At 39.6% G+C, this 26,671-nt stretch overlaps 1 protein-coding gene across 1 annotated transcript in view; it reads left to right on the top strand.

Moving 5' to 3' along the window:
- KIF26B (kinesin family member 26B) overlaps nucleotides 1-26,671 on the top strand; it is a 307,647-nt gene that overhangs the window by 89,735 nt on the left and 191,241 nt on the right. Inside the window, exon 3 of the mRNA XM_087776470.1 lies at nucleotides 5,214-5,747. Coding sequence (XP_087632596.1) covers nucleotides 5,214-5,747 — 534 coding nt within the window. The remainder of the gene's footprint in view (nucleotides 1-5,213; nucleotides 5,748-26,671) is intronic.

Raw genomic sequence — 26,671 nt, 5'->3', positions numbered from 1 at the left:
AGTGGTAATGGATGGCTTATGTGAAAAAGGCATGTTGGGCGTGAGGGAAGTCTTCTGTGACAGAGAGGGTAAGGCAGTGTGGTCTTGCCCAGAGAAGGTGTCAGTTGCTATGTACAGAGCAATAGAAAAAGGGAGGCCACCTCACTGGCCGCTTGGCCTTGCTCATGTGAACTTTGGCTTTTACTTGCCAAAACACTGCTTGTGCTAGCAGAGATCCTGCCACCTTAGATAATTCAGATGATTCAGTCTTTACTTAGCAAAGCTAACTGATTTTTATCCAAGGCTTCCCAGCTCAGTTTGATGGCACAGTGCTACTAATTCATAGTCATAGTGTGTATCCTGTCATGCTTATTTGAGGAAAAACTCCCGTTGACTTCAGTTTATTTGAACATACTTTTGCTTTAACAGAAGTGGTGCCATTGTAACAGTGAAGAACTGTTTTTCCACTGTTGGGGCTCTGGAAGGCTGAAAACAGCAAATCGCTGAAATGTAGCCTAGAAGATGATAGGATATGTTTAAGTTAGGGTGCAGAGGCACTTGGAAAATAGCCCAAGTGCCTCTGGAAAGTAAATTTACAAGTATAATCTCTTTAATGGGCTGGAAAGTACACCCTCAAGAGAGAAAGGAGAACAGAGGAGTTTCTACACCCTCCCCCCCCCCCCCCAAATAGAGACCAACCATGGACTAACAGGATTGTGTTTAGACCAGGGATGTTTGCACAGTCATGGAAAAACATGTGTTTTTTATCAGGGTTAAGGCTTCCCTCCTACTAATGTTTCTTAATTAGTTCTTCTACTCCCTGCCTGTGGAGAGGGAGAATCTGGAAAACACACTTCTTCCTGGGCAGAACTTTGTTGCTTTCCCCTACTTCTCCCCTCACCTTGTGTGATGGATTATATACTAGCAGTCATTGCTGCCTGGGCCCTTTCGGAAACAAAAGAACTCCATGAATCTTCCGTGAGCATCTTCAAGTGGAAGCTGAGCTCTGTGATTTAGTTAGTATCGACTGCTTTGTTTTTCCCTGAAGAGCAATGAATAATATTGGTGTTGAAGAACACAATTTGATAAGAACATTTTGAGATCCGTTGTACAGTTGAGTTTTCTCTGAGGTAGAGTAATGAGATGGGGTTACAATGTCTAACTTGTGTAGGCTATAGTTGACCAAATCAAATACTGTTGTGCACAAAATCTTGGAGAGTATGTCCTATATTAGTGTCTGCCTGCTATATGTTTGCAACAAAGTAGTATCCGTATGAGGTATTTGTATATGAATTTATGATCAGCTAGGTTCCATGTAACACATAAAAGTGCAAATCGCTCATCCTGTTTCTTGCCCACCTCTTTGTCCACCAGTTGAGCTCTGTCTGCTTGCATCGTGTCTCCTTGTGATCTTTGTGCAGATGTTTGTGTGAAACACTGTGCTTCATGCTGAAAGTGGTCGTTTGCTTCCTCTGTTGGAGGAAGTGGTCGTTTGCTTCCTCTGTTCCCCTTCCTCCATGAGGTCAGGACTGCATTTACCCTGGTACAGCTGTCTGTGTACTTCAGTGTTTCTTAACCTAGTGCCTGTTCGCTGGGTAAAGCACAAATTCCTCAGCATACCTGTCTATGATGGGTCTTTAAAAAGCAAAACTTCCTTCCCTTTTCTGACTTTCCCATGTGGGTTTTTAGTTTAGGACCAAAGATGAGGGATTAATTACTAGCTGGTTACAGTGGAGAAGATGAACAACCAAACATAGCTGGAATTGGTGTTTACTTGAGCTTGAAAACTCAAAGGTAATGTGAAAAGGCTCCTTGCTACAAAGCTCAGTGTGCGCTCTGTTTAGTTCACCGCTTGCCTTGTGCATTTATGCTATGGTCTGCGTTGTGAATGATCTCCTGAAGCTTTCAGGCCTCTTACACGCCTTCATTTGTTTATTATAGGAATAGGAGTTTATAGTAATGCTGTTTATACTAAAGATGGGTGAACCATTACAGCAATAAGAGAAACCATCATGAACCTTTGCCCTGAACTCAAACCAAACTCTTTTGTGATTTTTAAAGTTCTGTTTCAGTTTTCAGTGTCACTGTACTTTGTTCTGTCAGGACTGGAAATGAGTGCCAAAATATAAATGGTATTTCCAGTGTCAACCTCAGATTTCACAAGCAAATCTGCTCTCATGCCAGGGAGTGTGGAGTTTCTGAGACCTCACAAGTTTCAGTAGTGAGTATAACCTTTCTAACTCCTGCTGCTTAGTGCAGCTAACTCAAAGCACTTATCTAGTGAGGTTTGCACATCACCATTTCATACGGGACAAGATACTGTCATATGCTTATGGGACAAGATACTGTTTACTGAACTAATAAACATTCCTAGGGGAATGTGTGCAGATAATTGCTTGCAGATGAAATACTGAAAAAAAAGTGCCATTCAACTGCATTTCCCTGCTATTCAAGCAAGGTTGTAGTGACTGTCCAGCTTCGGCCTCCTTCCTGCTAAATGGGTTGCAAGCCTGTTAGCCAATTCTGTGAAATAACAGAGGAGCTGCCCAGGGCAGAATAAGAAAGTAAACTCTTTTAGGCTCTATCAGTTTTGTTTTGAGAACAAAATGTGACTAATGTGTTTCTGGAACCTGAGTTTCTCTGAATTTATTTGCTATCCTGTAGGCTTTTCTGTTTCATATTCCAGACTTGGATCCAGCGTTGAGCTATCCATCTAGCAGAGTCTGATAGATTAGTAGGGCCAATCTTGGGAGTAATCAATTCAGGTTGTGTCTGTTTTCCTCCTTTCTGCTCCTGAGGAGGAACAGTCTTCCTTCCCTCCTTCCCTCTCTCTCTCTCTGTTTATTGTTGTATCAGAGAAAGACCTGATGTTTGTTTTAACTCTGAGATGAAGCTGAATTCACTGCTGTCCAGCACTCTTTAAAGCTGGTGTGCTACTTGAATATTTATATCATGCTGACATTTGCTTACTTTAGCGAAGGCTTTATTTCCTTGGAGTATTTATCATAGTATCCAGGAATTTCCATGTTGAACTGCTGCTGGATCTGAATGTTGTATATAATTGCCTAGGTTCAAGCCCAGTCGCCCAAGGGAAGTTAACTTCCAAAGAACAACAGCTAGCTCTGTGGCATTAGCTAGCTGAAGGAAGAGCTGGCGATGATTTTTGCTGGACTGACTTGGAGCAGCCTGGAAAGACAACTCACACCTTACTTCAGCTATATAGGTTGCTTTCTCTAGCTCGTTATGGTAAAAGTAGAGAGTTCTTTAGCTGCGTACCTGGCATCATGGATGGGGTGCCTATATCTGATGTGATCTGTTGACCTAGTTATGGTCTGAGATGGAAAATAAGATTTGACAACTTTTGCATCCTGTTTTTCCCCCTGATTTCCACCAGTGCCTTTTCCAAAAGGGTAAGCGGGGGAGGGTTGGTGCAGAATCTGGTTCTTGCTTTCCTGGGTTGGTGCAGAATCTGGTTCTTGCTTTCCTGACACACTTTGATGCTCTGACCCCCTTTGTGCATAGAATAGAAATGACCAGTATGAGGCGTGATCAGATCTCAGCCTCCTGTTGTTTCCCATCAGCTTATATGACTCTCTTGGGCTTCTGGGGCTAGAACTGCTCTTTTGCTGCATGATTTATGAATCAATTAATCACTGCATGCTGAGGAGCTGTTCACGGTAGTTAAACAGTGAAAATAAAATGCTTCAGTATATAATAAAGATGGATCATAATGAATATGACCCTCTACGAATGAATTCTCTCCCTCCCTATATTATACCCCCTACCCATTCTTCCCAGCATAGCCAAACTATCAAGACATGAAATTTTTCTATCTTGGATGGCATGGGGTTCATCAAATTACTTGATAAGCGTGGTGTCTATTTGTGTGATTTCCTCCACACCCCCCTGCCCCTTGCAGTCTGATTTCAGTTTGCTGGTAAAGCCACACAGATGAAGAGGGAAAAAAAAAAAAAAAAAAGATACTCCTGATTGTAAATCTTTTTCAGTAGTCACAAGAAAATCCACTAATAAGTCTCCAAAACTTAAGAAAGGGAAGGTGAAGTCTGCCCTGCCTGGTCTGTAAAACCACAAAAATGTGGTGTGAAATTTCCAAGAAATGTTTCCATCACATAACTGCACAAGAAATATTTTCATCACATAACTGTCATTGTTTGCTCTGTGTCACACACACACATCACTGCTGTGTGTTTCTAAAACTGCACGATACTGTAAGAACTAGGCAAGTTTGGTAATAAGCCGCTGCTAAGGCTGCTATTTGGCTTCACGACTTACTGAAGCACTTAGCAATTTAGGCCAGCCTTCAATGACAGTAGTCAGATCAGGGTGGCATATTGCTCTGTAGAGAGCACCGCTGACATTCAAAGATCTGCTTATGAGGTAAGATTATGAGGCAAGAGTTTTTAAACCTGATCACATGGTTTTGCACCAAAAATATGCTTTCCACGAAGAAAATGATTCATTACAAATTATTGACCCTATACATGTTCTATTTTTTAAATAAAATTATTGTTTTATTTTACATTATCAGTAAATACCCAAAATAGCAGTAGAACATTTCATTAACAGAAAGAGTTTTTTCCTGTCTGAAAAGCATACTCTTGGTAAATGAAATGCTGAAAAGCTCTTGAAAACTTTATCAAAGATGCATCTGTTTTGAATTCTGAAAAGAATTTTGGGAGAGTGATGGTATTTCTGTTGTTTTTTTTCATTTTTTGTTTATAGGCAGGCTTTGAAATTTTACATTTTTGTTGCAAAGTATTTCCTGGATTTTCTGAGTACCAAAAGCTGGCATTGATGAGTAGATGGATTTGTGAACCTTGCTACAATCCCACTGGTTTTAGTGGAGTTGCTCTTGATCTCACCTGTGTAACTAAGCGTAGATATCATTCAAGCCAGAAATTAGGTGCAGTGGTGTGAAGCAGGTTAATTCATTCTCTCTGCCACTCATTGAAACTTGCAGTGAAATTATATTTGCCATTTATCAGTCAAAGTAAAAGAATTTTTTCTTTCCAACACAATCTAGTTTCTCATTTTTGTTCAGCTCTGCTGCTGGCATATGTTGACTATATCTAATGGCCTTTGTTTGCATTCTAAGCTTATCTCATAAATTGGCTTTTGAAATGCACAATCAGCAGTAATAATGTTTCACTGTGGTGACCATGGTTAAACATTTCTCTCCTGTTCCCCCCCTCCCTTCTCTGTTTGATTTTTAGGACCCAGGTTTCTCTTCAGTGATTCATGACAAACTCCAAGTTCCTAATACCATTCGTAAGGCATGGAACGAGAAGGACAACAGATGTGATGTTTGTGCCACACACCTGAACCAGTTGAAGCAAGAGGCCATTCAGATGGTGCTGACCTTAGAACAAGCTGCCAACTCAGAACATTATGATGCCTCCCCAGGCTCTCCCCCACCTCTCTCCAATATCCCCACGTTAGTGAGTCCCCGGCACATGGGCACCCTGCAGCCCAGGGAGTGGGCATACATGCCTGCTCCTTACGCTACATCTAATTATACAGGCTTTGTTGCCAACAAACACAGTGGCAAACCCAACAGTCTAGGAATTGTCAATGGGGTGGAGAAGAAGAATGGCTCTCCTGGACACCAAGCCAAGGTCAGCTTTCAAATGGCTACCAGCCCCAGCAACGGTAATGTTCTCAACTCTGTGGCTATCCAGGCTCATCAGTACCTTGACGGCACCTGGTCTTTGTCAAGAACGAATGGTGTCACTCTATATCCCTACCAAGTAAGTATTTTAAAATAACAAAACATGTTTGTTTTCTTCCCATCAAAGCTTGCATGGACATGCTAACACTGCTTGCTCCTCTTGGGGAGAAGTAGAGCCATTCACATAGTGAACCCCAGAACAAGGAGCGCTATAAATTCCCTGATAGGGGATTATGTTGATTAGATCATCAACCGGTATTAATTAGAGCACCTTTTATTAATTCAGCTGTTTTATTAATAATAGAACCAAACCGTTCTTATTAGTAGCAGATAATTGTTCATACAGTATATGCAATTATTCCCTCACACAGTTCACACTCACTCTTGCTCATAATACTTGGTTGGAGCAACAGCTGGGAGGCCAACTACACTTGTTTACTCGCAAGTGGAAAGCATCACTGGTGCACCAGTGACTTCTGGGTGGGTGTTCAGGAAGTACCCAGAGGATCCTTTGGTTCATCATGTGTGCATATGATCCTATAGTCTTCATCAAATTGTAGCAGGCACTACCTTCATTGATGTGTTCTAAGTTACATACATTCTTATTGATGCTAGTGTGTGCTGGTGGCCTTCTGCAGATTTGACTGGTTCTTGGTGGTTTGATTTTTATCCGTTCTCATGGATTCAGCAGGTCCACTAGTCCTCAGAGCTTAGCAGCTCTGGGGAGATTTTCGTGTACTTCTCAGGATGTTCTTTTCCTCCTTTTTGGCCTGCTCTTTTCTGGTACACCACACCCATAAGTATCTAAAACCCATCCACACCAGCTCACACGGAAGGGGCTTTTATGACAGGACGTAGGCTTTCTGAGGCACTTAGTTGCAGGTGGTGGGATTTCAGAGTGCCCAAGTGCTGGCAGATTGCAACACAAGCCTGTTCTTTTGAGTTCTCTCAGCCATACCTGTTGGCTTCCTTAGGCACATAGCTATCTTTGGAAGTTACTCTTTCTACTAAGTTATGAACAGATTGCAAGATAGACCCCTAAATTAATATTTAACATTTATCAGTATGAGAGCAGTTGACATGGCAGCCAGAAAAAAGCAATGTTATTCATAAGCATTATGATATTGTCATGCACCAAAGCAGACTTGCTAAAACCAGAAGTGAACTACAGTTACTTTATCTGGAAAATATGTAACTCTATAGTTTTGTGGATCTATGCTCTAGTGAACCTGAATAACATTTGAGCAGGTCAGTATGTGATTGTAGTTTGATCTAAGAAAAAAAACTAAACAAAGAATGCACATTAAGAAAACTGAATAATTATTATTTGTATTGGGAAAATCAGTTCAGTTTTATTGCATTCACAATCTTTTAGGTTCATCTTCTGTGAAAATGGGTATTGTTTACTTTTTAATAATGTTCTTACTTTCCAGACTGATCCTGTAGTTTGGCTCCAGTTAGATTAAGGACTGTTCCCTACAGTTTCCCTCTCCTTTCAATAACCTTGAAATAGAAAAGAGAAAAGCTAGCACCTGGAGTCTGATTCTGGCAGATTCTGGCCAACCCCAAACCAACCAACCAGAAAACCAACCCCAAAAAAGCAAACAAACCAAAAAACTGCAAACAAACCTAGCAATGTTGGTCTGTGATGGACTGTGTTGATAGTAAATTTTATATTCTCTTGAAGATTGCAACCTTCAAATGTTGAAATTCTCACTTTACTCAAGTGTCACATTTAATTGTCCAGTCAAGGAACAATAATGATAGCTTTTGTCTTTAAACACGTTGAAAGGATTTTAGTGTTTGGTTATGCAGTATCTATATCAGACTGGGAATTAGTCAAGTAAGAAGAAAAACTTTGAAAAGTAATTTATTTGTAACTTGAAGTAGTAGGGAAAGGCAAGCTTTGCTTTTTCTGCTTTTGTGTACAGAAACCAATCTTATTTGCTACAACTTTTCAGAACATATTACATCTCTCTCCCATATAAATATATTTTTTGTTATGCACTTACTGTTACAGTTACAAAACTCTGCTAGGGAAGAGCGCTAGGAAGATGAATCTGTTATCTTAATTAGAACCATTCTTATTTGAAGGTGAATTAAAAAAGAGGCACTAGCTACTTACTTGAGAATGTCCATATATTAATTAAATTTTCTTGCCTTCCCTTAAGAACAGTGATTAGAAAAACCTCACTGTGCATTAGCTAAGAGGAACAGAAAATAATTTATTGGGATAAAAAGCCTTGCACTTCACACAGAAGTACAGTACCCTTCTACATCATAATCTTGTTAAATTGATGTTCAGGGAGAAGTCAGTCTCATGGCTCTAGACTTAATGGCGCCTGTTGTAGACACCTCCCATTGTAAATTAGCTTTTGTTAGACAGTCTAGATAACTTGACAGAAATGCTTGAGTACCCTGAAAACTGACCGTATTTTCTTCCTTGAATATCACCAAAAAGAGAAAACATTAGTTCGTAAGTGACATTCTGTGGCTCAGAATTGACTCATGGCAATATTAGGCACCAAAAATTATTCCTACTGTTGTAAGTTCAAGGATGTTGCTCCCTTCCTAGGATCTTCCCCTCCAGACTGCCTAAAATTAGAACCTTGTTATCGGGAATGAATGACAACTTTTGCTTGAATTCTGGTGGAAAAAAAAATAACATAAAAAAAAATGAGTGTTGTGATATTGTAGGGCTCAGCTGTCACAGTAGTGTAGAGCAAGTCTTAAATTACATGCCACTATTCAACTACTTTTGCAGAAAGAGTAATTGCTATCAGGAGTAAGTAAAACAAATGTGAATTTATATACTACCAGATTTACTAATTTATTATATGTTTACAGCCTGAAAAATAGAAGTAATAATAATGTCTTTAACTGGAGATGCATGTCAGATGTAACAGAACCTTTCTGATAATTTCATGGAGGCATTATGGGAACTCATCAATGGAGTGTCCTAAGAATAAGTCAGAGAAATAGCTGCTAAGAATTGTTTAGGCAAAACTGGTCCCACCCGGAGATTAGGAGATGGTGTAGATGACCCCATCAGTCCCCACCGGCCCTGTTGTATGTGATTCCATGTTTAGCCACCCCTTAATTAAACACCCCTTGACAGAAACAAAGATCTGGTTCCAAAATCCTGTGATGTCCCCTAGGCCTGGCTCACAAATGAGCAGCTGATGCTGTTTTCTGTAAGGGGCTGAATCAAATTTTGCTGGTAAGTGGTCCTCTTACAAAACAGGGAATCAGAGGCAGGGAAAGGGAATTGATTGATCTTAAACAAAAAGCATGGCCTGTTAAAACCCTCCTGCAAACACTGGAATGTTGGAATGGTTACCTGGTCAGGGTAAATGTGACCCCTCTCTGTTGAGTACATATAGGAAAATACGAGCCAAAATTCAATAGAATTTGGTCCAGAGTCTGAAAATCATGCTCTTTCAGTCATCAGTAGGTAGCATTTGTATACCCTGGGGATCAGACTGTGTTTTAACACTGGTAAAGGCTTTAGTTCATCTCACTGTCACTCAAAGGGATTTCAATCCTTCCCTGCTCAGAGAAAACTCATTTAAATTGGTGAGGTTTTACCTGAGAAGGGCTGTAATTATTTGTGCAGCTGCTAATGCAAATTACAGGATACCACAGTGTTAAGTACATTTCTATTTCTCACTGGTTATTACGTAATTCTTCTAAAGGGAAAGAAACCTTTGGGCCTGGGGTGCTAATGTAGGAGCCAAAAGTCAAAATACCTTGATGAAATGTTTGCTTCTTGTAATTTTTATACAGAATGTGATAATAAGTTGAATGCATAACATTGTTATTACTTTATTATCCAAAGCTGCTAAAGTAGCTAAAATAAAACCACCACATTAAAGAATATGATAGATTAAGATAGATTTGAGTTTTTAGTAGTTCAGAGTGATTTAGGGTTTGCATTCAAAGGTGAAAATAGTGACTAGATTAAGCTGGTTACATTAAAACACTTTTTTTTTTTTTTGGAGTAAAAGCACTCCATTATTTAGAAGGAGTTGTTCCTCTTTCGAATGGGCACCCTCTTTTAACCTAAATTATCTGCATGGTTCTTGCATGTTGGTGTGCCTCTAAACCAACAGCACAGCCTTAGCTGCATTGTGGTGGGAGCTGCAGAACATCAACCAGTGGGCATTTCCTCAGTCCTCTAGTTACCTTCCTGGCTCTGCATAAGAATCTTTTCATGTCTTTAAGTAGATTATTTAAAAAGGCAAAACAAAACAAAAAAAATAGCACAGTGTGTTTGGTAGATTTGAGTGACAGGAAGGTAGGAAAAAAACAGAGAACTGGAAAAGGCCAACTGTTCCAGGAACAATGTGGGCCATGAAAGGGAAGGATGGGTAACAGAAAACATGGCTGTTGAGGTGGGTGAGCGCCTCCTGCTCCAGACCTTGAGGATGTGAAGCTTGAGTTTGGTAAGGAAAAAGACAGCGTGCGCAAGGATTTGAGTAGAGGTATTGTGAACATAACGATATTCAGTGAAAAAGTGTTCCTTTCCCCCCCTGCACTTAAAAAGACCCTTTTGACCAAAAGTTTGGAAAATGAGTTCTTAAAGTACTGAGAGCCTCTTGGCCCCAGGCATAATGATCTCAAGCCTATTCAGAGAGTTATCAAAGGCTTTGTTTGTGTACAATTGATGAAAGCCTACAGTATGTGCTTTCTGTTTTCTCTTTATGTATAATATGTATTTAGAAGAACACTGTTCTCGGAGAAAGTACCAGCTTGTTCTGGAGTTTTGCGGTGATGAATGATTTGTCTGGAGTTTACTTAGGTCATGGCTGTCTCATAACACATCAGTTCTTTCAGGCACAGGCTTTTAAAAAGAAACTGGTAACGATTAGAGTTGGGCACAAGATGGAGAGTTCAGATACAGAGCCAGCGCCTGTGTGTGGGGTATTCCCATCCAGGAGTTTGATTCTAAGCTTTTTTCCAAGTCTCTGGTGTCTAATTTATTTCTCTTCCACTTGCTGCTGCTTCTGTCGCTTCTTAAAGTGTTCAGAAGGATAAAGCTAAAATGTTGATGTTTGCTACGACAGTGCCAGGGTAATTTAAGTAGCTTCTAAAGCATATAATGCAAGGTACAGAAATCAAGTTACTTGCTCCGTTTGTAGACTAACAGGTGACTTCTATAATTATTCTGTCCTTCTAGAGCCAGACCTATTTTGCCAAAGCATCTTAGCAACAAAAGAAGAGGACATGTGTATACTGTCTCTTCTAGTACCACGTTCTTATGTGACCACACGCAATTCAGTACGAGACACCTAATGGAGGAGGTATTTTGCCTTTGCGCAGTTAGGTTTTGGTCCAGAAATTTTTGGATGGCTTATATTTCAGTAGCAGTTCAGTCACTGAATGTATGAGATGCACATTTGAGTGTGATGGCTCCCTGAACATAGTAGAAAACTTTGTTCCTATTACCGTGAGCTCATGAATGATGATGCTGAACAAATGTGTGCAAACCCTTGCACTGAGGTTTTTTTCATTCTGTGACCTGGACTCTAACAACAAAGTAACTCTATAGTGAGTCTGTAGACTGAAAGTGCAGGAATTTTATTTCCAAAGTTTGTTTGACTGGGCCAAGAAACAGATTGTCAAACAAATTCATTGGCACTGAAATTATATCCCTGCTTAATTGTCTCTGTTGCCCTCATCCCCCATGCATTAGTTATCCTCTGAAGTAGCTTTCCTCTGACTAAAAGCCTTTTTAAACCACATCACTAATAATTAGATACTACCCTACTAAAGTCAGTGTATGTAATCAGCTGACATTTTGCCATGATTGTTTGATCATTGAATTTGTATATTACAGGAGTTAGCTATTTGTATTTCATTCCTCCTGTCTACCCCCTCAACTAACAGCCCGGTTGTATACTGATTCTCTAATATCATCAAGAGGGGAAACTGAAGTCTATGTGAACTGTAGGAGGGGTTTCTTTTTTGCATTACTTTGGTGTGATTTGATCTCTTATGGCATTTTTATGCATGGCTTAATGACCTTAGAATCATTACTTTTCCCCTTCATGATACTGTGGTGACCAAGGGAAGAAAGTTGTAAAGGGTATCCCATGGACTGAAAAGAGCTAAGTAGGCTTATCCTATGAGTATGAAAACCCCATGACTCAACTGTGATGCGAGGAAGAAATCTGTGGACTATTAGAGGAGTGAGTTAATCCTGTAAATTAGCGAAAGCTAGAAGATCACAATTAGTGAAGGATTTGGAGTTTTGGTTTCCTCCCCTGCTCTGTAGCTTAAGGATTTTGTCCATGTGTGAGACTAGTTTCTTTTCTGAAATCATAGTTGTGCTGATTGGTTGCATCATTGACCAAAAGTATAAACTAAGAGGAGGGGAGATGTTTTAACAGTGGGAAAAATTATGTAGAGATGGGATGGAGAGAGAGGGAGAAGACAAGCTGATATATCGACACAAAATTATCCCTTTGTTTCCCACACTGCAAATAAGGTGGCACAGAATTGGAGAGAAAAATGTTCAGCTTCTGCATTATTTCATAGTTCAAGAACACAGAGAGTTAAGTTAAAAGACAGCCAGTTTGGAAGTGAGAAGAGGAAATATGCTTTTCATACAGTGTACAGTTCTGTGGAACTTATTGCCGTGGAAATAGTATTGAGGCCAAGAGCTTAGGAAAATTCATAAAAGGATTATGTGTTTGTGTGCAATAAAAAAATTCCCTTCTTTCTGATATTAGGATAAAAAAAAGTAATAGATAAATTTCCATATAGTATAAGGCAATTGGTATCTTATATTCTATGGAGAAGGCGTCTTTTAAATACCTCCAATAGAATTCTTGAAACTACCACTGAAGCTTTCCAGCACAGATGTAACTGGGCTGACTGGGAGAAGGGTACTGATGTACTTAGTCACCTCTTAGACTCTTTGTCCCTCTGTTCTGAAAGTGGCCCTTGAGTGGCAGCTGGAGAGACAGCCTAGATTACAGTCTGAATCTGGTGAAGGATAAACACCAGATGACTGGTGCTGTGTTTTAAATGGAGGCCTGTGATGAACAGATTAGTGAAGAGTGCTTTTCCAACAGTTTCAACAACATTGCCAGAGTTCAATGTAAGGGTTCTACATTTCAGAATTCTTTTTTTTTTTTTTTTTTTTTTAATTTTTTTATTTCTTACTCAAGTGTGTGAAGATTCATGGCTTCTAAAAACTCTCTTGGGTTGAATCATTCATATGAGCAACATGTTGGTCTTTAAAGCTGCATAAAGATTCAGTCCTGTGGCTGATATTCCTCCTGTATCTTGCTATTGTTCAACATCTGTTGCAAGAAGAAGGAAAATAGAAATGTACAAAAGCAAGGGTAACTCATTCTCACTGAGATGTGGAAGGGAAGGACGGGATGACAAAAGAATTAGAAAGCAAATTTTTAGGAGTTTCCCTTTAGATTCCCAAAGGGTGTCACTCAAAGATGACACAAATTAATGTATTGTCTCCTTGACTTGAGACATTTATTTCTCACATTGTTTTACATAAATGGGACATAGAATTAAGAGTAGATTTAAGAACATCATGATTTTTTTTTGTTTGCTTTTTGTAAAATCCTGTTCTAACCTTGGATTTTGCTTAGAAAAAGATTTGGGCTTTTAAATATCAAGAATTTTATTACTGTGCAAAAAATAAATTGACAAAGCCTTTTTCTTTGATGCTATGCTGTGCTTCTGGGAAGGAAGGAATAAATAGCTAGAGGCTGATGTAACTGTGTAATGTGATTCCACACAGCTATCATGTAAAACCATTGTTTTCTTTCCTCTAAAGTGCTTCTGAAATGGCGTCAGAAATGGAGCATCAAATTCTCTGTTGGGACAGCTCTCTTTAATTCAGTGGATCTGAGTTAAAGTGGTTGGTTGTTCCTTTACATTCCAGAGCATTGTGAACTTGATAGGTGGGTGTTGTCACTTAAAATACATTCGAGGCCAGACTCTCTTCAGTCTCACTTCAGGATAATTGCTCTGCAGTTGACATGGCTACATTGGTGTAATACAAATAAGAATGAGGCCAATGTCAATGCTATAAGATCTGATCAGCCAGAGTGTGAGAGCAGCTGTGGTGATGGGAGTGAATATGGTGTCTTGCTCTCCAAGTGGGCTCAACTTCCCTTTGGGCTGGTGGATGGGGAAGCTTTCTTTTTCCATACACCTGTGGTCTGACCCCACATTGAAGAGTCAGTTGGAACTGCTCCTCTTGACAAATGAAAGCAGAAGGCTGATTGGCAGCTTTTGAATTTTGAATGTGCCTAGCTGTATTTTATGAAGAATAAGGAAGGATTACATCTGTACGGGGGTGAGAAAAAGCCCCTCCCAGCTAATGAAACTGTCTTTTAAATCTACAAACTGCTCTGAGGAGAAATGAAATTGCATTTCACCTTACGCTCCCACCTAACCTATCTAGCTGAATTCAGAACTGCTCCAAAGGTTGAAGGGGAAGAGAAGGTAACGAGCTCTCATCTTCCAAGGAGTTGGTTGGTGCTCATTGTGCTTAATGTCACTGGCAAATCTCAGCAGGAACACTTGTAGCTCTTCCTTGTATGGGAGCATGAGAGTCACCATCACTTATCCCATTAAGGTATCTGAGGGCTTTGGTTTTATAAGCCAAAAAAGTCTCAGGTCTGACTGGTAGATGTGAACGTCAAGTGAGTAAGCTGCAATGAGTCCAAGGTAATAGTTGTATGGGTGGGAGCGCAAGTGAAGTGTTTCTGTTGTGACAGCTCTTTGAACCAAATGCATGCATCTGTCATGCTTTCCTTCAAATTGTTTAATTCTTTTTTTGACTTTGTGAAAGTGGCATATATATATATATATATGTGTTTATTAAATAGCTGGCTAAATTTATGCACAGGCTTTTGGCTAATGGGAAAGACAGAAAAAGAATTAAAGGTTGGCACTATGCTTGATGAAATCACTTCTGCTTCCATAACTTCATGGTGGCTGCATTGATCTACAATGAGTGCAGGTCGGTGTCACTGGATAATTATAAAACATGCCTGTGATGTGATTTCTGCAATTTCCTTACACCCTTTACTGCACTACCTATTACTTTGCAAGAAAGTCAAGGCTATTACTAAAAGCAGAGTTTAAGCCTGGTTTTGAAAAATACTTCTACTTTAAAGCACATAGAGTGATATTTTCTTTCCTGTAAGAGACAGATGGCTGATGGATAGGGTTTATTATGGCTTTTCTTCCTGACAGGTTTTAGGCTGCTGGAGCTAGGGAGCGTTGCTGGATGTAAACACAAACCATAAGCACAATCATCTCTGTGTTTTGTTCTTGTACATTTTCTCAGTTACTGCAGTGCAACATAGAAGATGGAAAATTAACTCAAGCCTTATTAAAGAAATTATGCAGAACGCGTCAGAAGAAAATGTATAGTAATGAGTTATCATCAGTTCTTAATCAGTCTCTCTGATCCCTGAAGACTTTGTGTGAAGTTCATTGCCAATGTGCAGGAGGTAAAAATGGATGTGACACGCTTCTCAGTTGTACCATACAGGTATATCATGGCAGTGATCACAGACAGGACTGACAGGGGAAATGTGCTCAGAAAGTTTTGTCTACATTTGGACCAGCTTCTATGAAAGTCATTGTGAAGAGTCTTGCAATGTTAGGCAGGTTTAACTGAGGCTTAGTTTGCAAGCTTGTGGAAGACTTCTGATTTTTTTTGTTTTGAAGTAATGTAAACCAAAACTATCATTGTTTGTCCTGTTCAGCAAATAATATAACCAGCTACTGTTCGGGTGACTTAGGAAGACAACACAGCTAAGGGTTCCTGGCCACCAGGCCTCCCTGACAAATTACAGGAGCATCAGAAGGTGTCCTAAAGTTTATCTATTTTATTTTATTTTTAGGTGTAAATGCTGAATGGTTTGGACTCAATGATCTTAAAGATCCTTTCCAACCTAAATTATTCTATGATTCTATAAATAAATGATCAAGTTGTTTTCATGTAAATAGGTGCTTTGAAGGGAAAAATCTAATTCTCATGTTACCCACTTTTCATTATTCTCTGCCCTAGTCAGTCATCACAAGGGTCTCTGCCTCTGTAATCCTAAATGCCTGGAAGTGCCTTTTGCAGCCAGGATTTAGTAGTGGTGCTGATTATCTCCTAAGTGTTGTCTTGCACTTCAGAGCCTTTGTAAAGATCCTTTTAGACGTTGCCAGAGACCAGTTTATCAAGTTTTATTCCCACTTATATACAAGTAGGTGAAATGCAGACACCTGGCGTGATGACAGCTAGGGCTAGATTAAGATTTTTGGAAAGGGGCTTGAGACAGGGGTTATGTATGTGCAGGTTATGTAGGTTATGAGATTTTTCCAAGCTCAGTGACGTGGGTTTTTCTGCTTCCTTTTCCATTCACTGCTCAATGACTTTTATGATATATTGTGAGTATTTGCCTCTTCTCCCTGTCCCCTCAATGCTTGGTCTCTGAAGCAGGAACAGTTAGCACTGGCGCAAGGGGCCATTAGTTCTGGGGCCTCTAGGCATTTAATGATTTAATGAATATGAATAATATAGCACCTTATTCCTTGTATGTTCTCCAGTAAAGGTGGCTTCAAGTGTGGCAGTGGAGGCTTATTATGGCTTGGTTTCCTTTTGAGTGTGAGAGAGCGGGAGGGCACCTATTAGTTACAAATGCTTAAAAGAAGTACTGGAAAACAACTGATTGCCCCTCAGTACCCCATTTTATCTGCTGGACAATTTTATATCATTTGTGAGAAGAAAAGATCTTTGTTAATGCTATTGCTGCTAGTGTTGTGTTGATCTGCTTATTGATCTGTTGATCTGCAGGAGGGTAGAAAGGCCCTACAGAGGGATCTGGACAGGCTGGATCGATGGGCAGAGGTCAACTGTATGAGGTTCAAAAAGGCTCAGTGCCAGGTCCTGCACTTGGGTCACAACAAACCCATGCAACGCTACAGGCATGGGGAAGAGTGGCTGGAGAGCTGCCTGGTGGAAAAGGACCTGGGGGTGTTGGTCGACAGCTGGCTGAACATGGGCCAGCAGTGTGCTCAGGTAGCTAAGAGGGCCAATGGCATCCTGGCTTGTATCAGGATTAGTGTGGCCAGCAGGACCAGGGAGGTAATCGTGCCCCTGCACTCGGCACTGGTGAGGCCGCACCTCGAGTACTGTGTTCAGTTTTGGGCCCCTCACTACAAGAAGGACACTGAGGTGCTGGAGCGTGTCCAGAGAAGGGCAATGAAGTTGGTGAAGGGTTGAGAGCACAAGCCTTATGAGGAGTGGCTGAGGGAACTGGGGCTGTTTAGTCTGGAGAAGAGGAGGCTGAGGGGAGACCTTATTGCTCTCTACAACTACCTGAAAGGACGTTGTAGCGAGGTGGGGGTTGGTTTCTTCTGCCAAGTAACAAGTGATAGGACGAGAGGAAACGGCCTCAAGTTGCACCAGGGGAGGTTTAGGTTGGATATTAGGAAAAATTTCTTCACTGAAAGGGTTATCAAGCACTGGCACAGGCTGCCCAGGGAAGTGGTTGAGTCTCCATCCCTGGAAGTATTTAAAAGCCGTGTGGATGTGGTGCTTAGGGACGTGGTTTAGTGGTGGACTTGGCAGTGTTAGGTTAACGGTTGGACTCGATCTTAAGGGTCTTTTCGAACCTTAATGATTCTGTGATTATTGTGCCCAGTTTGAATACATTGAGTAGAAATACTTCTTCGTAATTTCTTGGAGAATCCACAGGTGGTACCACAGAAAGCCAAAAGACCTGTCAGGAGCCACAACTCTACTAGAGCAAGAGAATGGTTTGTGCTTAGGTGATTAGAGAATTTGTTCCCAAGACTTTTTAAAGGTTGCATGGACACAGAGTGGGGAAAAATGAAATTCTTCCAGGAAACATATAATGTAAACTCAGCTGAAAGAGAGCTGGCGCAGTAACTGTATAATATTTTGCACACTTTAAAGTCCATTTCTGTAAAAGGACCCAAAATACTTTAAGCATCAAAACTAAACCTTGGCAATACATTTGAAGGAAACAAGCTTTATTGTCCCATGCTTTATGTGTTGAGAAGCAAATGTACAGGAAAGTGGAAGGATATGCCTGAGATGTGTGCTATGCAGTTTGCAAAGAGTTGAGAAAATAACCTTTTCTTCTGTTACACTCAGGACAAAAAGGACCATCTTGTCATTTCATATGTGGAAGTTAGATTTTTTTTTTTTTTCTGTGCCTGCCTGGAAGAATCAATATCAGAGTGGATTATGAAACAGAGAAATTATAAGGATTCACAACAATTTGTAAAAAACTTTGGGAACAGGAGAGACTGACTAAAAATATCTTGCTGGTTGATTGTTTTATATCTTCAGATATGGCTTGAGCTGGAATTTTTATCAACTGCACAGAGTTCATACACTTTACCATTTACAACAAGCTGCTACTGTGCTTTCTGAAAAGAAAAAAACTTAAAAACAAGGGCTTTGCTTTAGAGGGACTCACTTGAAAGCATGCCCTTGGGAAAGAACAAGACTATAGAAGTTTTAAATTGACCTCTGAAGTTTTTTAGGTTTCAGCATCATTGAAACTTATTCTTTCAAAAAGATTCTGAGTCTAGGATATGTCTCCCTTGTTGCTTACTCTTCCTTAATTCCTAATAAAAGTAGTTCCAGCAAATACTAAAATCCTATCATCCTTGTACAATGCTCTGTTTCCTCCTAGGGAACCTTCCGTAATACTATTCTGCTGGAAAATTGAGCTTCGAAACTGTAACCTTTTTTTCTTGAACTTCCATAATCATCTATTTCTGTTGGATAGGACTGAACCCACTGTCTGTAGGGGACACTACGCAGGAATGGGTATTCCAAAGTTCTAGTCCTCTGGGTTGGTCACAGGGTAAAATACACCCGTTTTACGTGGCTTCTGTTGCTGTGGCCATTGCGAGCAGAACAACTTAGTGGTGGGAAGTATTTGCAGAATTATCCCTGAATTTTTGGTTTAATGCATGAACAGTATGGAGAATTTAATGGTTTAATGCATAAAAATATATTCATTATACTTCTGATTTTCGAGCATGCTTGGTCTGGTTTCTTTATTTGTGTGCATGTATTTAGGTACATACATACACAAATATATCTTTTTCTTCCACTTAATTTCCTCTAGGAAAGACTCCTATGTTGCTTTTCTAAAGGAAATTGCTGATAAACATCAGGATAGATTCTGATCTGAAATCAAGTTCATTCCACTGTTGACAGAGCATCATCATCATGCTTTTTGCTTTTAGTAACTGTGTGCCATTTTGCTGATATTAAGAAATCAAAGAATCGGAGTACTGAGAGCTCTGAAAGCTAATGTTGTAGGAGGGCGAGTGTTTCAGCCCCTCTTAATGCACACTAAGCAGCAGTTCTAGAAGTGTTTCAGGCTTGGTTCTTATCCTACGTATGGAATAGCGCTCTACATTTTGGAGCTAGTTCATGCCCATCTTGTATTCCCTTTGTCCTGGTGTAAATGACTGTGCAAGATGACTTAGTAAATGCCTACAGTATACCTTGTGAAGAGACACGTGAGACCTTTTTCTTCAGTTATACATATTACAACGCTGCACTCCCACTGACCTGTAGTCAGTGATCCTTCTTTTGGCGTGTCATTGTGGAGCAGAAAATCAGTCCATGATGCTCTACTAAAAATTAATTAAAATAGAATAAAGACTTCCTTTCAAAAATTGATTTAAAAGTAACTTCTGAAACTTTTACATTACAAGCCCAGTAAACAAGTTGAAAGGGAAAAATCCAAAACATTTCATGTGCAAATAAAAATTCTCTGTAGAGTGCCAAAAGCCAAAATGAAGACTGAAGATAACCATGAGGCATTTATTACAGTTCAGAATGGTTTACTAGAGTTTAGGCACCATTTCAGATGATGAGCCTGTTTGTTGTTCTTATATTTGGACTTCATTAAATGCATTTAATTGAATCTATTGTAAATCTGTTTTATTCCCAAGGGGTCAGTTAACATAATCTTTCTGTTTGCTTATAAAAAATATCAACCAACAGTTCCTGCACTAATTTTAATCACTGTTTATTTTTAGACCTTAGTGAAGTGCAGTTTGTCAGTTTAGATTATTGTGCAAATTCCTTGGGGCAATGACTTTTTGTCTTTCTTTGTGTCCTGTGTAGAAGAAAGTGTATATTCATTGTTGCTCTGCTTAAAAAAAAAAAAAAAAAAAAAAAAAAAGAAAAAATAAGTAGAGAAGTGCCATTTGAAGGTTATTTATGCTGACTTTTATGAGGAAGAAATAAATGTAGCTATAAGACTTGACTATATACTTTCAGGCAGTTTTTTTAAGCTGATATTCTCTCTTAATCTTCTGGCTTTTGACTGTTAAGATCCTTCTAAGTTTTCCAGGTAGTTTGTTTTGTTGTTCTCCCTTGTCTCTTAGGCTGACAACAGGAAAAGTGATCAGGGTATGTAAAGAAACAAGAATAAAAATTAGCAAATGTTAGTGGTAAAAATTAGGGAATAATAAGCCTATAAGGGGGCAGAAATTAAGAAAATGACAAGGGCCTTAAATGATTCATGAAGTACATGCTTACCTGAGATTAAGGTACTACAGAGACAGACAATAATTTATAATAAAAACTGGAAGAACATGCTGCGTTATGTACTGTGAACAAGTTTTACTTAGAAAATATATACAAAGCGTATCTATGAGTAACGAGTAAATAATTGGCAGTATTTACTGTGTGCACTGCATTCCACAGTTAAACACATTAGGTAGTAAGATGCATAAGACTTTGCATATGACTCATTTATTTGTCTTTCACAGCCCTTCTCCTAGACAGGAAAGGGCTGATACAAGATCATTAAAGCTGTATGGAGTCTACCCTTGGTTTGATCTAAGTTCTGTTTTACTGGAAAATAATCTTTGATGAATCTTGATATCTTGATATAATTCATTATTTATTTGTCCACCCAAAATTCTCATGATAGGTTAAACTGATGGAATTTGAAAGAATATCCTCTTTTGAAGAATGCTTGCCGTTTGTTAGTGCTGCAGTTTATGGATGTTCAATTGTTCCCTCTCCTGCCTTTTCAGAGAGAGCTGTAGAGCACAACCAGACTAGAGCCAGTGCCTCTTCTGCTCTATTTTTCAGTTTTCGGAACTGTGTAGTTTTGACAATATGCATGTCTGTAGTTCATATCTTCCAAAATGATCACTAATTTTTTTTTGAATGCTATCTGAGAAAAGTAAAGGAGTTATGCGTCTCAGTGTTGTCTAAAAAGAAGAGTAATCTAAAATCAGTGGTAAGGAGAAAAGATTGTTCTTCATCTGACCTAATTTAGCTGGTCAGGAGAGATGGGGATTGGTATTAATTACTCAGTCGGCAAGTGAATGTGCACTAAATTTCAGCTGAGAATGGACATGCTTAAAGTTCTAAGTGTACAAGGGCCCTGAGGTGAAAAGTGGGAGTTTGATCTTCATACTGTGAAGATGGATTATGATGGTTCCTGCAGACCAAAATGCAGATTATATATACTGGGGAAAGATCATTGTGTGCACTTGAATTAAATGCTAGGTCAGCTTCAGCTAATGTGATGTTCATCTAGCTCCTGGAAAACCATGCTTGGCTTGGATCCCTTCAAGACTTGCAGATTGAAAATGGCCAACTGAAACAAACAATTTGGATTGAAAACATGATAGAAGATGCAGCAAATGACATGATGCAAAACCATATTTAGCTTGGAAAATAGAAGTAGACGAGGAGTATATGTAAAAAGCTGAGAGTATGTTTAGTGCTGTGCAAGAAATATCCATCCCATTCAGCAGAGCACCGTAGCAAGTGGGTAGTCTGATGCTCCCAAGCTGACCTTTTTGCTGCCCCATTGAAAGGTGACTAGAACAGAGAGAGGCCCGGTTCCTAATGGTTTACAGTATGCACCAACAGAGCTTAATCTGGTGTTCAGCTGAGGATCTGCTCCTCCTCTTTCCTTTCATTAGCTGAGAGGGCAGCAAATCTAGAGCAAACAGAAGACAACATAGCATAACTTGGCACGTCATCAGCCTATAGAATTCACCGCAGGAAACAGCCTCCAAGTCAAACACTTATAGTTGAGTGATTTTTATGACTGCTAATAACAGCTGTAGCTATGCAAACTAAGGTAATAAGGCAATCAAACCTATGCCTTAAGGCATTCACCTTCAGGGCCAGGAAGGAGCTGTTTCTGTCCAGCTAGTGGTCTCATTTGAAGGCTCTTTTGGCACCTTTAGAATTCTTTTCATGTATTCCTGTTAAAAATGATGGTTGTTGCTGTCATAAAATAATTTTAAAACCTCAGCAGGACATTTTTATTATTAACATGAAAGTAAGATAGGTGTTCGTGTATTGTGATGAGATTAGAAAGACCAACCTTGTTAAATTTATAGAGAGGTCATTCCCGCTGATGTATAGCTTTTGTAGAACTGCCTGGTGGTGTGGTTTTTTTTCTTTTTTTTCCTTTAGCAATGGCATACTGACTCCTCTGGAAATTAGACAATTTCATTGCAGCTCCCATTAGCACTGATAACTGTGAAATTAGCTATTGCCACATCTCCATGTTAGTCCCATGGTAGAAGGAACACCTGCAAGAGACTATTAATAGTAGGGACAGAAACGGGGAAGGCAGCTATACAAAGCCAAAGGGCAATGCAATTCAGCATGACTATTACACTGTGAGATGGTGGATTAGGCCATGGTTTGTGCAATTCACTGCAAAGCTGGAAGTTTTCAGTACGGAACTTGAGGCTAAATGCTGTTTCCCTGTGGGAAAAGAGGAACATGACATTGCTTTTTGACTTGAGAGGTTGGCTGGTGTCGAGGTCTTGCAAGGTATTTGCATTGAAAGGATATGCGGTTGACTTCTGAAGAATGTATCGTAGTCTCTGCTTGTGGGAATTGAAACAAGAGCGTTTCCTAGGCAAGTGCAAGGCTCACAGTTCTGAGCCTTTTCCAGCTGGAATTCAGCCCCCAAAAGTGCCTTTCTTGCTACACCAGTCTGTTGGTACTTCTCTTGTTTTCACTTATGCACATCTTCAGTGCATTTTCAGACTAAGTAATAGCCAATCCCTCATGTTTGCATTTAGCCCCACTGAACCCTTCTGACCATATGATGTAACTTTTGAGCAGATCTGCATTCAACCTTGCATAATGGGTCCTATTTTGGCTCCCCTAGCCTAATCTAAGTCTTAGGACTCAGGCACGTGATCAGTTTGATAATTTTTTAGCATGCTTACTAATACATAGTAAGTGTGAATGCATGTTTATAGTTCACAGCAAATTCGAGATAATTTGACTTGGTTTCTTTGACTGAGCTCTAGAAAAGTGATTGTAAGATAAATCATTATTACCTTGCATTTGCTACAGGCTAAGTGTATGCATGTGGACAGCTGTTATGACTCAGCACAGCAACTTACTTCTGTGCCTCATAACCTCATACAATGTCAGTCAGCATTTGGAAAGCAAACTGGCTCCTAGACAGCATTACAAATGAGGAGTTGCATACATTCAGGTGAACAATTCAACTTCAGTGATATTAATTGTATTGTGAGCATTGAAGCTGATATCAACATTTTAAGAACTAAATTTCATGCAGAAGACTGTTAAAACTTTGCAGTTTTAAATGCTTCCTGTGGAATCAAGCCCAAACAGAGGAAGCAGAAAAGATGCTTTCTTCTCCAGGAATGAGATAAATTGCTCTTTTTAAGACGAGAGATCTTACTGGAATGCAGGTAATACACTGGAAGATGTGTTGTAGCATTGGTTAGGCTAAACTGAAATGGAGGGAAGGGATGCATCAACTTAATGACTAGACACTAGAATCTGAACAGAGTATTTCTTTTTTAAAGCTTTCTTTGCTGCCTGCAGGGTTTCAGTGGGTTTTCAGAAGAGCTGAGAGTACTTGGAGCCTTAGATATGTCTTGAGAGATGCAAATTTAACAAAGCATTCAAATGTGCACCTTAAGTTTTATTCTGCTAAGGGATGGATCAGGATATACAAGACCCGCCTCAGAGTCCTTTCAGATGATGAGTTGTTAATATTTCATTGAGACAGCAAAAGAGAAAGCTGTGTAAGCAGTATTAACAATCATTGGTGTCAGAAGTTAACTTTTATTTAATCAGTTTTTAAAAAATGTACTTCTATGTGAAGATGATTTAGGAAAGTGTATGGCAAAGGATACTACAGAATAAACCTTCAAACTTAGAATATTTGATGAGTTGAGAAAAATTTCTCAGTCTCTCTCAAATTAAATTTCCCAGGCTTCTATGTTGCTTGGTCCAAACTATGCCTGACTTCTACATGAGTTTTCTGCTTGTTCAAAAGTTCATGTCTCATGCAAGATTCAAGTCGTCTAGTTCCTCCCTTTATAAGGTACAATACTGATAGTCCTACGACCTAACACACAGAGAAAACAATTCTTATTATTGTGGTATCTGCCAGCACTAATATAATTAAATCTTTGGCAGCAGTTTACAGAAAAGCTGATTTTCATAATTTATTTCTGATGGGGAAGCCACTGGAATGGTACCAGTTTCTAAACAGATTCAAGGCATTTGCTAGATCCTTGGGGGTCAAACCTCTGCACTTTTCCATGAGCAGCTGCGTAAGACACCTGTCAGACATGTACTGATCTTGCCACCCCAAAAAGGTCAGATCTTGAGCTGGTTATGTGTGTGGGCTGAATTTGCGTTATGCCACATTCTTATGCAATAATCATTGCAGGAATCTCTAAACCAGTCAGATTCTTTTCATGCTGGAAATGAAGTAGTTCTCTCTCTCTCTCTCTCCTCATGTTTTTATGGTAGAACTTGGTCATATGTCTTTTAAATAAAGACTAATGATCTGGTTCATACACCTATGTGTGGAAAAACTAATGGTGTTTTTTATTGCTTACTCTCTTGCTAGCTATAGAAAGAGGTTGCTTTCTGGGTCAATAATGCCATTTAAGTTAAGCCCACATGCTGACACACTCTGGTAGCTTCTAGAGCTGTTCTTGTCAACTGACAAGTGAAAGGTCAATGGCTTACAGATTGCTGTTTGTGATAGGGAAACAGCTACAGTAAGATTTGAACTTCTTATGATGTCTTGACATTGCTGGCAGGTTAGTAACTGATCAGAGAAATGAAAGTTTGTTCTTACAACAAATGTATTACTCCCGCACACAGTGACCTAGAGAGACTTCTGCCTCAGCTTCAAAAGTACAGTCACTTCATTTAGCTGCTGCCCTATGTGTACAGACAGGCAGAAGTCAGACTGCTCATCTTTCATAGTCCGCACCCCCTCTTCATTGCTGCACTAGTTATTTTAGCACAATTAGCCTGGCCACTGAGGTCTTAAAAGGTAACTGATGCAACAAGGAATTACAGTGTGGTTGCTGAATCTGGATGCATGAAACCAACTTTGAGTAAGCCACACAAAAGAAAGGCCTTTTCTCTTGTAAAATGTTACTAATCTGATAGCAAATAAAAATCATGGTAGAAAAAGATGCAATTAATTTCCAGCTGCACAGCTTTATAATGCAGCAGCAGGATATGCAGGTAATTAAGAGAATTAACAACTTTATTGAAATAGATTTAAAAAAACTTGTGAAAGCTGGAGGCTGCCTCAGCTTTCCCACAGATTGCCATGTTATTGTTGTCTCCTTGACGATAAAGGAAGCAGTTTTATTTTGTTGCTGCACAGTATCTTTTTGCCTTGCTGAAATGCCTAGAGACACAAAATTGAGACCAGCACCTCTCTTTGCTAGCTGCTGTTCCTGTTTTTCATTTGCAGAGTAAGTATGGGAATATGCCAGCTGGGAAACCTTACATTGCTGTCCTGTCTGCAGAGACTTGGCTGGTGGAGCTTCATGAATGAGAGGTGTATTTGGGTCTAGCTGATAGAGCTTTACTGCTTTACTCCCAAGGAATAGTTCGCAACATTTCAGGGGTCTGCCCATGGGGAGTCTGTTTCACTGGGGGAGCTCTGGGTATGGAGGGTGAGCAGACTCACACCCCAGGGCAGCTGTCCTGCTTGGGGCATTCTTGGGGAGGAATAGAGAGGCTGGCATGATCCTGAATGGACATAGGAAAACATTGAGGGTATTGAGAAAGGTGAGTTATGATAGCTATTTTGGTTTTGTAACAAGGTAGGGACCGCACCTGTCAGAAAATAGTTTGATAATGAAGTAGTATCCAATAAATAAAATTTGCAGGCTATGTCACTCAGACTAAACGAGTGCTGCAGACTACAATCTACAGCTACTATACAATGGTAAGTTCACTCTAGGTAGATATTTGCTGTCACGAATGCTTCAGATCATGTAATTTCTGCTCCTTTAATGTTTTTCCCCCTCTTTGTTTGCCTTTCTGCTTAATAAATGTATCAGTACAAAAGGAGTGAGCAAGAAGCAGACTTGGTGAATACTATTTCAGACTCGATATACTGATCCTGTTGATGTAGATAGAGTACTAACTATTCCTTCCATAGTTCAGGAGGGTGTTGGCAAACTAAGAAAAGTGAATTCATTGCTAAGCCAGATCAAAATGAGTCTATATCCTTCACATCTTGGTGGTGGAGATTGCTTGGGAATGTGCAGCAACTTACGTTTACCAAGTTATGGTCTGTATGGGAATTTGCTGATCATGCAAATGAACCATTGTCACAGGCTTAATAGAGGAGATTTCCTGCTTTATAATAACGCTTTCATTGCTGCCAATGCAATTCTTATTTGGTATTGTTTTTGAGGAGAGTGTGCTCAAGAAGTAACTCTCAGATTTACAGGCAGTACTGTTGCTCTGTATGTTTTTGATTTTTTTGTTTTTGTTTGGTTGTTTTGCTTTGCTTTTCGGTTCAAAAGCTAAGGCAAGAATGTGCACTGAGTGAACAGGTGAGAGTGAGAGGGAGAATACTGGATGGCTGAGAATATAGTGTCATTATTTAAAATGGAAAATACAGCATAAATACATTTCAAAAATATGGTCTTATAAGGCAGAACTCTTAG

Source organism: Nipponia nippon, unplaced genomic scaffold (assembly GCF_047370975.1).
Source record: "Nipponia nippon isolate SJK-2023a ecotype South Korea unplaced genomic scaffold, ASM4737097v1 scaffold_4, whole genome shotgun sequence".
NCBI lineage: Eukaryota > Metazoa > Chordata > Aves > Pelecaniformes > Threskiornithidae > Nipponia > Nipponia nippon.
The sequence above is the reverse complement of the archived record's forward strand: the minus strand, read 5'-3'. Positions and strand labels throughout refer to the sequence as shown.